The 16,539-nt window shown below is 31.7% G+C and overlaps 1 protein-coding gene across 1 annotated transcript; it reads left to right on the top strand.

Annotated features, from left to right (window-relative positions):
- The first annotated feature begins 11,032 nt into the window (after window positions 1–11,032).
- LOC105155814 (WAT1-related protein At5g07050) lies at window positions 11,033–13,276 on the top strand. The gene is made up of 7 exons (XM_011071777.3): window positions 11,033–11,382; window positions 11,463–11,525; window positions 11,619–11,735; window positions 11,855–12,107; window positions 12,191–12,349; window positions 12,448–12,599; window positions 12,701–13,276. Exons 1-7 carry the CDS (start codon window positions 11,174–11,176, stop codon window positions 12,960–12,962), a joined length of 1,215 nt encoding a protein of 404 aa, XP_011070079.1. The 5' UTR covers window positions 11,033–11,173; the 3' UTR covers window positions 12,963–13,276.
- Window positions 13,277–16,539: the final 3,263 nt, after the last annotated feature.

The raw sequence follows: 16,539 nt of genomic DNA, 5'->3' as shown, positions 1-16,539 counted from the left end.
TGATGTTGAGATTACGCGTATATATATACATAATAGGAACTGGATTATATGAATATTTATATATATATATATATATAAACATGATTTATTTTATGTATAATATTTAGGGGACATACAGTCGTAATGCCGTTAGAGGATGTTACAAATAAAATAATACTTTCGTTTGGTTCAAGTGAAAGAAAGTGGAAAGCAGATGGAAAGTGAAAGGGGGAAGGGGAGAGGGGAAGAATAATAATTTTCCTTCAATTTGTATGGTATGATTGAAAGGAGAGTAAATCACACATACTTTCTCTTGTTTGTATGAGGAAAACAGATTGAGAAGGAAGAACATTTTTTTCTAATTTTATTGAATAACATTTCTTTTTATTTAGTATTAGAAAATAAATAAATTAATATTATACTAATATAATTTTTAGCATATAAAAAATTTAAAAATCTTATTAATAAAAATATTTATTAAATAAGAATAAAAAATAATTAATAAAAATAGTCATCAAAATGAGTATTATTCATTTATTCTAAATTTTTTAGTTAAATAAATAAAAATTTCTAACAAGATTATTTACCTAATTGTTAATTTTGACGCAATACTTTTCCAATAATTTTATTATATTTTCTCTGGCAATTATGTATGGCATTATCAGTAAAAAAGATAGAAGAATAGGAAAAAAAATATATATATATATATATAGATATATAATAGAGTAAATAAAAATAAAAATTGTACTTTTTTTATCTTTTTAGTCTTATACTTCCATTAGGCGGAAACAAAATCAGACTCCGAAGGAGTTTCATATCAATCGAATTTTACTTTATTTTCATCTCTTCCTCAAAATAAATACCAAATTATCTCTTATACATTCATTTTTCGTCTCAACCAAACAAACTCTAAGATATGAGTAATCTGGTGAAACTACACTTGATGTGAGAAGCTTCTGTTTTGGCCCTTGTTTGAGAAAATAAGCATATAATTGCGAAGAATAACGAGAGGGCTCTGCTACTGGACCCACCAACACTTTAATTGGGCTTAACCCATTGGGCCATTGAGTTTGTTAAGCCCATTTAACTAATCATTTTCAGCCCATCCATCTATAGGTTGTTCCAATGGATAATCTGAAATTCTATCTCTAAACTTATAATTTGCAGGTGAGTTTTGCTATTATTAAATTAGGCTATTGAATTTTTCTTTCCACCAATTATTTATGTATTATGTTTTCCACATCTTTGTTTACATATTAAATATACACTATAAAAAAAAAGAGAAAATTATAACTCGATACCAATATTTATAATACATTGTAATATTAGTACCATGTTTTGCAGAATAGTTTGAATACCAACGGTTAAAAACTAACGGTTTGGTCACGTGCGTTGCATGTGGCTGTCAAGTTCTGCAGCAAGGGTGATAAAAACATAGTAATTTGGTATTTCGGAGGGAAATAGGGTCCGAGTTTATTTGTAAGCACTTTTTCGCGTCTATGTTCACCATTTTGCTTCCTTTTTTTGTTTTTGCTTATGTGGAAATAATGTCTTCATCAACAAGTTAAATGCCCATTTGCTTCTGTGGAATATTGCATGGTTAAAGACATCATGGACAACAGAAAATTTAGGTGGGAGGTCCCATTGTCAAGAAAATTTCAAAAACAGACTGATGTATTTTGAGTTACGATACCCAAAATGAAATTTATACTATATATAAAAATGTGAATATTCTAAGTGTTTGTTTTTTATTGTGAAAAGACACTAATAACTGTACTTAAATAATTTATTCTTAAAATAAAGAATATTAGTATATTAATAAATTTCAAAATATTTAGGAATAAAAAGATAGGTAGTGATTGTTGGGTTGTGTACAAGGCAATTGCGTCCCTCAACTTGCGAAAAGAATAAGCACTCATAAAAACAAAAGATAGGCAATAATAGGAAAAGAAATTAAATGCAGTGAACATCCCAATTTTATTGGTCCAAAAAAGGAAAAAGCCATCTCATCCATTCAACACCAAATGAGTTGCGTGAGGGTATACTCAAATTCACCCATCAAACATACTTCATATGTATACATCAAATAAAAAAGATCATAATTCTAAAGTATTAGATAAAGACTTCCCTTCATCATATCTATATATTCTATCCATTTTGGATAAATGAGAAGGTTTCAATTATTGAGACGAAAAAAAAATAAAATAGGAATAATAGGTGGACGAAAAGTTGTACGATATCGATGTTTTAAATAACATACAAAATTAAGAAAAAAAATGAATTATATAATATGATAAAGATAAGATGTTTTGAGAAATACCCTTCATAAAGAAGAGAAACGATGATGCTGGTCAAGGATTCCTGTGTTTTTGTACGTATTTGAGGTATTCCGATCGACCTGAATTATTGGCCATGGATAGTAGAGATGTGGCGGGATCTCAAGACGCTCGTTGAGGTCCATACAAGTGGCCGAAACCTAAGTATAAATACCAATTAAATGATTCTATAGGGGTATTTGCAATTATTTAAAATAACTACTTATCAGCTTATTGTTAAAGATAAGCTAGAAACAATGCTTTTGTTATACAAATTATGCTTTTAAACTATTTCAATTTAGTTGATTCAAGCCAAAAGTTTTAAGCATTTTTATACCATCTTTTACAACTAATTGATAAAATTATAAATATTAAAATATTTTTCCAAAACTGTTTAACTCTCCAATTTTTTTATGATTAACTTATTCCCACCATAAAAGCAGAAGTTATTGCAAACACCTCTTATATTTGTATGCTTTTAGGTACGACTCTTTGCCATATTTGCTTTACCTTTCAACCATTGGGCCATAGTTCCAACCCGATCGTCATAGTGTATATATATATATATATATATTATAAATAGAAAGTTGAAAAATTAAAAAATAACAGATAAGGTGTAAAAAATAAAAAAACAAACATTGAGTGTGTTTTGTTTTGTCTTGTCTCGGGAAATGTCAAAACAATAAACCAAACATAGTGAATATGTCCTAATTTTGTAGTTATATCAATTATTGGAAGCTTTTCAAGAAAGTAATCATAAATTTACAACTACTAATTTCATTAATTTAAGTTTCTTAACACTGTCTTTAGTAGCTGATTAGTGGAGAATTAAACCTTGATTAAAGCCAACCCTTTAATGAGCAATGACTACACTATTGAAATAAAGATGGCATCACATAAACCATCAATCTTTGACCACAACTTTTTTGAACACGATTATTGACCACTTACCTCTCAATAATTCAACACTTTTTTCAAATATATTAAAATCGCACTCGTGGGATCAAACAAAAAAGTACGTTAATTGAAAAAAAAAAAACCCATCAAATCTTGTCATTTTTTTTTTCCTTTTCATTCACAAAAATTAGGACATTTTTGGTCAATGAAAGAGTATAATCAAACAACTATGGACAAGATTGTTAGAACAAAAGCTGATGATTCAGCTTTTAAAATTGATTAAACTTTTAAAAACAAACAAACAAACAAGGCATAGTGAAAGGTGAGATAAGGTACATATATAATTCATGTTCTTTTAAAAGCCACAAAGTAGTTTTGTACTACTATGTAAAAATGTTGTCTGAAAAAAGGGTTTTGTTGCTTGCAAGAATTGAAAAAGAACGAGTGAGAATGAATTCATGATCTTCCTAGGGTTTGTTTGGTGATCAAAAGTTTGTGTATGATTAAAAAGGAGAAAAGGGTTTGTGGGCCTTTGATTTTTTTTGGAGCAGCAATTTGTATGTGAAGTTGCATGCAGCTAATCACAATTAATTATGGGTACAACTGAATTAAATTATTAGGATATATGCAAATTAATTATAAAAATTGAAATGCTCAAATAAATAAAATGGTGATGCTACAGCTTGTCAATCGAGCAAGACTTCATTAGCAGCAAAACTACGAAACTGATATAGATGAAATGATACACAACTTCTGGTGACGTTCATAAGAAAGACCAGTAATGCTATTAAATGTAGCTGATTGTGCTGAAATGTCCTCTGATCTGTTTAGCTCTCTACAGAAAAAGTTCAGCGGAACGTAGACACAATCTTTTGGCAATGCTGAACTAATTATATGACAAATGCAATACACTTACAGTGTAATTGGTGTATATCAATTACATAATAAATATATCGTATTTGCTCTGTAATTGATTTATTCGACCAAATATGATTTGAGTAAAACAATTTCCCATTCCATGCTCGAGTACTTATAGCCAATATAACTGGATAGTTTTGTAGTAATGTTGAAATCTCTCGAATATAGATTGTTACTAATTATTAATAATTGATCGTATATTAATTATTATAGTTGTTGATAATTGAAATTTATGGTATTATAACATATAGATTTTTTTCCAAGAATTAAAAAAAAAACATTTTAAAGTAGAAAATCTTTCCGACAATTTCATATCACTTCATGAGGAAATAGCAGCAAAAACGACGAAGCAAGTTCCAGAATCAATCTCCAATCTCAGAGTTGTCCCCCTTCGCAATTCTTAGTGGAATCTCACGTACTCCGCAAAACAATATAAAATAATTAGAAAATAAAAAATCCGACAATATATATTACAATGATTCCATCATAGTTTAGTATAATTATTACCATCACTTTTTCATATATCTTAATTTTGATATTAACAAAACTCTCCCTTTTTTCAATTTCATAAAATTCACACATCACTCTCCACCCCTCCCATTCTTGAATGATTCAACTCTTTTTTCCCTTACAAAAATGGAAAGTAGGGACAACACACGATTGACCCGTCATGAAGGATTACGTTTGCATTATGTGTGCCGATCAGGTTCCCCACACTTAACTTACGATTTTTAAAAATTTAAATTTAATTTTAACCACGTGAGAATCAACACTTAAATTAAAACGTAAAAAAACATAAGTCTCGATAAGAATTCGAGTATGTGTTAAATAAATATGATAATATTTAATTTGAAGCACGAAATTATAATAATTGATGGTTTCAAGAACGCAAGAATTTGTGTCCCATTTGGGCGTCCAAGAAAATGAATAATTAGAATGATGAGATAAACGGAGGAGACAATGGGTAGAGTGGTTGGAGGCAATGAATTGAGGATGTTTGGTTGTTTGGCATGAGTCGATGTCGAGATGATTGAGGATGATTAGATCCCCATTTTCGGCGTCGGGTGCTCTTCTCCACGGAAACCCAATTCTTTTGTCTCCAGACCACTTCCTCTTTTTTGCTTCACATTTTCTGCTACTACTTCTCAACCCTCCACCTTATTATTTTTGGGAATTAAATGTATTTTTTTCCTATAACTTAAATTATTTAGCATTTTCCTCCTTTATTTTTATAGAATAATATTTTGACCTTATATATATATACATATATATATTTTATTTGTTACAAGTTCAGTCCTTTTGTTTGCTGGAGTTCAACTCCAGCAAAAAAAGAACTAATATCGCAAAAATAAAATATAAGATCAAAATGTCGCTGTCAAAAGTTAAAGCACAAAAATGCTGGTAGAAATGGATCAATAAAAATAAAAATCCGAATTTTAAAATGTCATGGGTGAAGCACATGCATTTTTCCAATGAAAAGGATGAACTCTGACGAGAAAATGAATAAAATCGCGAAAAATAAAATGATATATATTATCAATATGCTTTCCTAAAAAATTAATGGACAAAAATACCACATATATTTAAGTTGGGGACAAAATTGCACTTAAGCCTTGTATCTCCCTCTCATATATACTTGAAACATCCTCCACATTATTCAATCCTCATATTTTTAGGGGAAAAAAATAAATAAATTAAGGATTAGCAACTCTTTTTTTTTTTTTGTCTTTATTTTGTACAAACGTAAATTGCATAAAACTAACTGTCTGAATCATGGCGCGCCTCATGTCCACTTCATCCTAGTATATATGTTGGTTTCCAGTGCTAATCTATGCTAATTTATACTCATGTTAAGAAAAAATCCTTCCACACTTGCAAAGAACGGTTAATGACACTGTTGCACTAATTTTTATCAAGTTAAAAAAATATCATTTATGATAAAATAACCAACTCATTTAATTGTTCAAAATTTACATTAATTGATAGATTATTAATTTTTCTTTCTTTTTGTTTTATCAATGTAATATACTGATTTATATATTTCATTCTTATTTATAATATATTTTAAAGTGTGAAAAGAGTATTTAGTATATGCATGCAGGAACAACGTGCCATAACAATAAGTATAAAAAGAAAAGCTCTTCCATACTCATAAATGGTGCTTATGACACCGTTTTAGCAATTTTTTTTGTAAAGTTAAGAACGTCCTTTATAATAAAATAACTAATTTATTCAATTTTTCAAAATTTATATTAATTAATAAATTAATTTTTTCTTTTTTTTATTATTGTAATATACTGGTTTATATATTTACTCTTGTTTATAATATATTTTAAAATGTGAAAGATTATCTATTATATGCATGTAGGAACGACGTGTCATATCGATTAGTTTTACTATGTAATAAGAGAGAATACCTCTTTGATATTTCTCTCATTTTTGGTCTGTTTCTATTTTTTTCCCACTAACTAATTTTTACATTTTCTCAACTATCTACAAGTGGTAAAAATTATATTTTTATACACAGTTATTTATTTTTAGTTATTATTATTTTTTTCTCTTTCTCTCACTTCAAATATTTTCATGTAATTTTATTTACTCTTTATCATGATCATTTTCATATTATCATTCTTCCTACAATAATTTTTTTTATTAAATAATATTTAATTATTATAATTTTTTTGTGCACGTGCATCAAATATATCAAATTCAATTTGCAGCTATAATTGATTATAATTTTTGATGGGAACATAACTGGCTGAGAATTAACCTCTCAAGTCATGACGCTTATGGTTCTTTAAGCCGCGTTGACATGATAAAACAAACTCTATTTTAATTATACTATATTTACTTAAACAGTTTGGATGAAAAATTATACATAAACAGTCATTAGTATTGAGCTCTTGAATTAGAAACGAACTTTCATAATGCAAAGTAAACATCTTATATAAGTGTATTGAATTGCATATACAACCTAGTAATAAAAAGTAAACGAGACCTTAGTATTTTGTTGTTCTAACAATTACAATTTTTGGTCTAATGATAACTATTTCGTCCCACATATAAAACAAAAGTTGAGGTCCAAATTCTAGGATCCCACTTGTATGAATATTTATCTATTTCAACGATAGTTACTTTTTTTTTTTGTGGGGGGGGGGGGGGGGGAATATAATTTTCATTAATAAAAGAAAAGATATAGTACAATAGGTATTCTTATCCTATGGTATCCTCGACAGGCCAAGGGATACGCCAAAGTCTATACAATGTACATGTACTGACCGAGCTAGTTAACTTAACACTTAGTATACGCATTCGGACATCCTCTACAATTAAGTGAGCCACAATCCTCGGGTGTCTTTCCTCGTGTTCAAATCTCCTCAAATTCCGCTCCCTCCATAAATGATAAACGCACGAGCCAAGTAATGCGCGATAAGATATGTTAATGATGTGCTTCCCACGCCACTTCCTCGCACCCCAGTTAATATCCCTTGCCCAATCCCTATTAGGCCAAGGGAACCGAACCATTTGCCGTAGAAAAAAAAAGGCAATCTTTGCTATACCTACATCGGAAGAATAAGTGGTTGTGTGATTCCATTATATCATCATGACAGAGCACACAGTTCCCAAGGTGCGATAACCAAGGTTTATCCGTAGTGGATAATTTCTCCAGAATTGCAAACCACAATATGAACATATGCCGCGGATAATTACTTTTTATATATTTGATTTAAAGTGATTTATATATATAGTGAAACAAAAATTCCAATTAACCGAAAGGATGAAGAATCATAGGAATATTTGTGGTATATATGCTAAATAATACTTTATTCTTTGAGAAAAAATATAATCAGATCTGCATTAATGTGATAAGCTGAAAGGGTTTTGATGAGATAAGTCGATGATGGAAAGGCGACATGGGTTGGTGCACACGATTGCTTTGCCACCACCGAGGCAGGCCATGTCCGTCGCAACTTTGTCCCAAATCTTATCAATTCCATACCTTTAAAACCCCACTATATACATATATAGTTATATGCTAGCTGATGCTGTCACGACAGGACCTAGTGATCCTTCGAATATTAGTCCGTGCAGTCTTTTCCAGGTCTGTTGAGGAAATTAATTTATGATGCACTTGGAATTCTTGGGCCTCATACAGATGAGTTGGTTAGGAATTGGAACATTATGTTGGAAAATGTGTAAATCCCATAAATACAACTAGTTAGGAGTAGCCGACATGTCCTTACAGGCTTAGGATCTACACGTTTTTTTTTTTTTTTTGTTATCCGACCCAATAATTTAAAGTAAAAATTATAACTATTGGCTGTATGAATAATCATAAATTATAAATACCTCAAAATACTATTCTATTATTGATATACGCAAGCGTCCCACATTGATTGCAAACAAGAAGTTTGAGTGATTTATAAGTCCCAAGATCACATCTTTATATCAAGGCGCCTTTTTAGGACAAAATCGTATATCTCATGCAATGAAGTATCAATCGAATTATAAATCATAACGGACAAATATTTACTTATATTTTATATTCCAATTAATAAATATTTTAATCCTATACGATTTCAAGATGTATGTAGAGCGTCAGGTAAATCATGCTTTAATTACAAATATCACAAAAGAAAAAGCATCTAGGAATCGTACAAGAATTGAAAAATATAAGGTACATATATAGTTGTCCGAAATGAGTAGAGATTGTTGTTAAGTGCAGCTGATTATAAGTAAAGTTAGCATAGATATTAGAATCCAGTTGCAAGAACTTTGATTAGACCATTCACACCAAATATCAGAAGGCTGTGAATATAGTAAGAATTTAATCGGTTGGAATCTAATGGTTGAAATTCCCCTCCCATCGACATCGACATATACATCGTTCATCCCACTTGTCTGAAACGTATAGGAATTTTGGTACGTGCAGCTCCCATCATCTGGCTGCCATGGAATCTAACACTTCTCGCAGGATACAATTCTTATTATTATGAAGCAAAGATTCCCAGGATAAGGTATACCAACTCTAGCAAAATACGCCCTACGCTAACTTTGAAAGACACACGTAAGTTTCACGTTTTTTATTTTAATTTTTTTTTATTCCATCTTGAATTTCTAACATTAGATCAAAAGATTGAGAGATACAACATCAACACTTGTTAGAGACGTTGAAAAAATAATCCTCCGATATTCAAATCAGATCGATCCAAGAGAAGTTAATATTGTAGAGAAAAATAATTAGTTTTACTCGTCATCTATATTGAGTCGACCCATTACCAAAATTAAGTATTTCGAAAACTGTATATTTAATAATTTTTTAATTTTCTCCTTTTATAATTATCGGTTTTAATAACAATTTACTTTCACGTTTAACATGTCTAATCGTAGTCCTTTAGAAAAAATTAATATTTAATCATATTTAAGAATAAAATAGTCATCCATGACCACGGTCATGCAACGGTTATGAACTATGATCTTTGCAAGTGTGGTTAAACGAAAGCCATGGTAAAAATAATTTACATGATGGATAATCTGAATTTTTATAATGATTTTTGTTTATTCATCGTTAATAATAATTATTTACGATGATTTTAGTCCATAACCAATAAAATTATAGCCAATAGTAAATTTTCTTCTAGTGGCCGCATCAATTCATATCAATTGTATTTAATAATTTAATAAAAAAATGTGGATTGTGCATATCATATATATACATCTAATTATTGGGTAAATTATGATAGGTGACGCTTTTAGTCTCATAAAATTTAAAATCACGCTTTTTTAGTCTGAAAATCACAACTCCTTTCTAGTCCCAAACCACAACGCACTTGACTTTTTGGAACTAATAAAAATATGTGATTATGAGTTTTATGGGATTAAAAACGACATCTATCATAGTTATGGTATCAAAACAAATTTTACCCTTATTTTATGAAACTAAAAAAAGCATTTTTCCCTCTAATTATTCTTCCCTCCAATATATTCTGTGGCATGCATGTGGAATTATCAAATCCGACATAATTTAAGGATGTCTAATTAAGAAGATTATATATATATTAGAACAAAACTAATTAGAGGTGGGTGAAGATTCTTATCACATGTCACAAATATTAGTTTATTATATTTTTCACTATATTCAAGAATAATATATATACGTACTTACGTTGAAGAATATTGTTCGGTGATCACTAGCAATATCGATCGATCAACAGTCATAAAACACACAGTACACGCACTAACATTCTAGCTCCAAATATTAATATAAGTAAAAGCAAATTAAAGTAGTTGTAACTTTGTCAAGTGGACATTCTGCCAAACATTAAGTTAAAACAAATCCTCTGCATGCAAAGTGCTCTCTACCCAGAAACGAAACCGAATAAGCATCCAACTTTATTAATTAATTAACCTCTTTTTATTTTATTAATCTTTTAATTAATATATATGCAGATCATTATGGTTAATTTTCATGGGATTTTGCCTCGTAAAACGTCAAGAATTTGGAAGTTAATTTGGTCTGTGTTCTGACATGTACTGAAGCTCTCCATCTGTTGGCGCCACCGTCTCCGGCGGAGCAAAGGCGACGGAGTGCCGCGTCGAGGGTGACGATATGTGGGTCCCTCTTCTCACAATGGCGTCAGCCAGCACTAAAATCACCTTTTGGTTTTGGTTGCTCTCAAATCACTTGGCCACTATGAAGGGGAAAAAAAGAAATGTACTTGGAGCCCACCCATTCAGACAGACAGAGGCCACGTGGAACTCACATCACCCGTCTATGGATATATACACAACATATCAGAATATTCAATTAGATGCGGCTGATCAAGAGCTACTAACCTAGAACAAATTCCCAAACACACCCCCTCCCCACAACGACCCCTTGGTGGGGAGTGGAGGCATCCAAGAAAGCACTTATAAATAGGCTAGTTTCCAAGCCTTGATTTCCTAGGACAAACACAAGCTCTTCAAGTGTGTTTTCCTCTCTCTAACAGAACTACTTCTCCTTAATTTTCAACAAGTTGAAATTTGTTCAGTTAGTGAAAAGAAAGAAACAAACAAGAAAGATGGAAGGAAAAGGCAGCAGCTCTGCAGGGAGTTCTTTTGAGAAGGCTAAGCCATACATAGCCATGATTTGTTTGCAATTTGGGTATGCTGGGATGAATATTATTACAAAGGTGTCTCTTAACAGAGGAATGAGTCACTATGTGCTGGTCGTTTACAGACATGCCTTTGCCACTGCTGCTATTGCTCCCTTTGCTCTAATTCTAGAAAGGTATACTAATTAACTTTCTGGGATTCTTGTTTTTCTTTCATATATTTTCACTTATTGAATTTTCTTTGTTTTTTCGACAGGAAAGTGAGGCCGAAGATTACGTTTACGATATTCATGCAGCTGTTTGTGTTAGGACTTCTTGGGTGAGTGTCTCCATGATCATGGCAACATACCATGAAATTTCTGTGAGGAATCAAAGTAATATATAACTGATCAATTATTGGGATTTCGGACAGGCCTGTCATAGATCAGAACTTGTACTACGCTGGACTTAAGTTCACTTCCCCAACTTTTTCATGTGCCATGAGCAACATGCTTCCTGCTATGACTTTTGTTATGGCCGTCATCTGCAGGTATTTATGCACATACTACTTCTTGTTTAATTATCTTGACCGGAACTTTTTCTCGATCCCTCCAAGATTATTGGATAAAAAAAAAACGTACTCAATGTGTTAAGATGATGTATTTGTAGGATGGAGAAGGTGAATCTGAAGAAGTTGAGGTGCCAAGCAAAGGTGGTCGGAACGATAGTAACAGTGGCTGGAGCCATGCTGATGACACTGTACAAAGGACATGTGATCAACATGGTCTGGTCCAACTACATTCATCCTCAGAAATCCTATGTTCCTACAACCATTGACTCAAACACTGACAAGGACTGGGTTAAGGGCTCTATCCTCCTCATCATTGCCACTCTTGCCTGGGCTTCTTTCTTCATCCTTCAGGTCTCTACATATACGTGTTGTTACATATTCAAGAAAACTCCTTTTCTATTCCTATTTCTCATAGTTTTGATTGTCTGAATCAGGCAATCACACTGAGAAAATACACAGCCCAGCTTTCACTGACAGCCCTCGTGTGCTTCATGGGAACACTCCAATCTATTGCTGTCACCTTCGTGATGGAGCACAAACCACACGCTTGGGCCATCGGTTTCGACATGAACCTCTTGGCTGCTGCCTATGCTGTAAGTTCATTTCTCCCAACATAATCAAGTACTAATATAACAACGTCGTGAAGCAACGACCTGACCGTCTGGTTTCTTGACAACATCGATCAATGCAGGGTATTGTTTCCTCAAGCATTGCATACTACGTCCAAGGTATTGTGATGCAAAAACGAGGGCCCGTTTTCGTCACCGCCTTCAGCCCGCTGATGATGATCATTGTTGCCATCATGGGCTCCTTCATCTTGGCCGAGAAAATTTACCTCGGAGGGTAATTACTAAGTGTCCAAATTTTTACATCCTTTTCATAAGATTCATGAGTATATATACTCAGCTAATTAACTGATTTATTTTGTTTTCTTGAAAATTCAGGGTTCTTGGGGCAGTGTTGATAGTGATAGGACTGTACTCAGTGTTGTGGGGCAAATACAAGGAATACAAAGAGAAGGAAGCAGAGGAATTGATTCTTGAACCAGTGAAAGGTGGGTCAGTGAGCAATCAGACAATGACAACGTCGGAAGATATCGAAGCAAATATAGTTGAAACGCAGAGCAGAATGCCGGTTCCAGCCGTAGCCGTCACTGCACCAATGCCACAGCCTCCCATGATAGCCGTGCAGGCGCCAAAGCTATAAACCAGTTCAAGAAAATTAAATACAGCTAGGAAATATATATATATATATATATATATATAGATGGTAGAAATAGGATAAAGAATTAAAAGAAAAAAAGATGGTAGTACTGGTGGGTAAGGAAGGTTGAGTAAGGGTTTTTTTAGTAATTATAGCTTCACTATTTTCTTTTTTTTTTTTCTAATATATATAAATTTGGATATTTTGTTTTTAAAATTATGATGAGTAGATGAGGGAGTTTGTGCTCTTCGCCTTTTGTGTAAGCTGAAAATTTTCCGAAGAGAATATGGTATAATGGAAAGAGTGTTTTCTTGATATTTGTGGATGCATGATGATGATGATGGATAGTGTTTTGCCATATGAATGTCCACTTTGAATAATCGGAATGTGTGGATTTCTTCAGACAATGTGCTGATGTTTGATTCAGAATCCCACTAATTAGGAACTTTGTGGTTAATGTTGTCAAGAAAACCTCTAAGGTGGTTAAGGCATAGAGTCTCAATTGCTTCCAAAGAAAAATCAACTATTCCTTATACTATACATTATATAATAAAATTAATTTCATAGAGTGTTAGTATAATTCACTTTATAATTAATTAAATACTACAAAACTCCAATTTTTCCAATAAAAAAATATGAGATTAAAAAGGATTTACGTATTTCATTGGGAGACCGGCACAAGAAAATGTTTCATATAAATGCACATAAAGATGTAACTACTTTACTTGAGTAAGTCCTTCTGCCCGATTCAATCTTTATATTCTTACGTCTATTTACTTTTAATATATTTGATGCGAGGAAAAAGTTGAGTTTGATAAATAATGTATAATGTTTTAGGCTTTTGTAAGTTTCTAATGAGAGAATTTGTAAAGTAACTTTAAGGTGAATTTGTAAATAAACGACTCTATTTTTAAAAAAATAAAATTTTATTAATATTTAAAAAAATACAGTCCGTGACGACTAAAAATTCTTTAAAATTTATTTTATATGCATGACATATATATATATATATATATGTTGATGATGTGAGTGATTGGTATTAATTCTTGAGCATAAATTCCTCTAAATCTTGAGGGGAGATTGAAGGGGTCTGTTTCAGCTTAATACTATATATGCTTACATCAACACAAAATGCCTCTAGATTGGGTACAGAAACAAAGGAATTAATGATGGCAAAGCAGCACAAATATATACATAAAGAGCTTTTTAGGCCAAAATTCTTCTCTTTTCCCACTTAACAAATTCAGATTCCAACTTCCCTTCACAACAAATTGTGCTGCTTGTTGGGGGGAATTAAAAGATAGTGACAAAGAAAATCAAACGCTTCCACACGTTTTAATTGCTCTTTAAACTTTAGTATGGGTCCTTTGTATCTCTCCGGATATGCTCGGAGTACTCTGTAAATATTATTATATGAATGAAAACTTACATTTCACCAAAAAAAAACAAAGGAAATCAAAAGCTAATTTTAATATTTTCATTAATTATATATATGTAGTGATGATACTGTTTATATTGTTGCAATAAAAAATTTCATGATTTTAGTAATTACTATTATTTTGTAAGAATTGTTTTTAACATGAATTAGTGACCAAAAACGTGTATTAAGTTGTCACTAAATACAATTTGTGACTCATGTGTAGCAACAATCCAGTGACAACAAATAATAGTTGTCAACTATAAATGTGTCACTGAAGATGATGTATTAAGGTTAGAAAAGGATCGAGTGGTGATGGTTGGATTGGGCCGGATTTGAGTTGGATTTAAACGAATTGGGTCCAAATAATTAGAAATTAATAGACCCGTAATGGGTCTAATCTTACTTGTGAAGGTATTAAAATTGATGTACTTTATAAATTTGTGATAGTTCTAAAATTATCCCACATTTATTTTATTGATATAATATAATATTATTTGTGAAAATCAAATTTGTGCATGCACACATATATGCAAAAGAGAAAGAAAATGAGATGCAAACAATAACGATGGTATAGAAGTTTTGTGATAATTCTGCAATGATAATAATAATAATAGTGATGTGTGTCTAAATTTGAAACACTTATTGAGGTCAAATTTGAATATGGAAATATCCTAATATGTTTAGTTAAGTCTGAAGTCTAAGAACTTAATTTGTTAGGCAGAAATGGTAAGAATCACACTGGAACAACTTCAGATATAATTTTTCAGTGTTTAAATTAGCAAGATCATAAAAGAGGGATAGTAAAGTTTCATAAGAAAATCGTAGACATCAAAAATTGCACCCAAAGCATCAGGGACTAATATTTATAGATTTCTTGGATTGTATGATTTCACAGAATGTACATATTTAAAAGTAAATGAGTGGCCATCATGAACCCATATATATTCGGATTCACGTGGGCTAGTCCAGGGTCATACGAAGGCATGGATCTTAGGCTATTTTGGGATTAAGACAATCGTTGGGGGCATTGTATAAATTTTCAAGACCTTAAGGTAGTCCTATATTAAATAATACGAGATAATCATTTTTCTAGAGATTTCTTTTAGATGCAATTATGCACTTGATGTGAGAAGAGGACGAAGATAATAATCATTGAGGTATCGTGATATTTCAGTATATCCAATGAAAAAATTGCCCCGAGGATTATCCGAAAGTTTAAATCTTTTATCATTAAGAAAATTGGGCTAATTCATAAGATAGTCACGGCTAAAAGTAACCCCTAATAAATAAATTTCAACAAATAGAAACTTACTACAAAAGCTATAAAAAAAAAATAAAAAAATCTATCCGTTGTGTTGGGCACGTTGCGATGGCCAATATCAACCCCAATTAGCAACGGAATTTGAGATGGGCTTGTGATGAGATATTTATCTCTGTCTCTCTTCCAAATATTTGCTCCCTCATGGATCGAAGCATGAACACCATGCCGATGCCATCTTCTAGCCCTACCCGTACTACTCCCACCCCCATGACATCTTCTACTCAGATGCCTACCCCTAACCCCACCTCCAACCCCGCAACTTTTTCTATCCCCATCAGTCGGGAGCAGATAATGATTTATACTCGATTGATGAGGATCAGGATAACGTGCATTAGATTAAGAATTATGTATTTTTTTAATTTTAAAATAAAATAGTACTAAATTTTGTTCTTCTTTTTATTATTAATGCATTTTAGTTTAGTTTATTCATTTTTTTTTATTTTAATTGCATTTCATTTCAATTTTTAAATTCAAATTAAAACACAATTTAATTTAAAAATATCAAGAAAATTTAAAATCTTAAAAACATCACAAAATTTAGCAACGATTTTGATAGTGACATTGCAAAATATGATCGTCAGAAAAATGATCGAATTGGTGTCGTAAACTTTAGTGGCGATCGATGTCACAAAATTTTGAGATGATCGATGTCAGAAAAACGATATCAAAAACTACATCACAAAATTTCAATGATCCACCTAACCTCATTAACCCGTCCCAAAAATAGCAATCGTTATCCATCCCAATTTACTATATAAACATCACGTCAGAATGACGACCTTCGCGACGGTTTCTGTTTTTCCACCACAAAAATGGTATCAGCGACAGAATTTTAATAA

This window comes from Sesamum indicum, linkage group LG2 (assembly GCF_026168435.1).
Source record: "Sesamum indicum cultivar Baizhima isolate 11 linkage group LG2, ASM2616843v1, whole genome shotgun sequence".
NCBI lineage: Eukaryota > Viridiplantae > Streptophyta > Magnoliopsida > Lamiales > Pedaliaceae > Sesamum > Sesamum indicum.
This window is presented reverse-complemented; position numbering and strand designations above follow the sequence as displayed.

Coding starts and splice junctions, on each gene's coding strand:
- LOC105155814 (XM_011071777.3), top strand. CDS start 11,174: ATGGAAGGAAAAGGCAGCAGCTCTGCAGGGAGTTCTTTTGAGAAGGCT. Junction 11,383..11,462: donor TTTGCTCTAATTCTAGAAAG/GTATACTAATTA, acceptor TTTTTTCGACAG/GAAAGTGAGGCCGAAGATTA. Junction 11,526..11,618: donor TTTGTGTTAGGACTTCTTGG/GTGAGTGTCTCC, acceptor GATTTCGGACAG/GCCTGTCATAGATCAGAACT.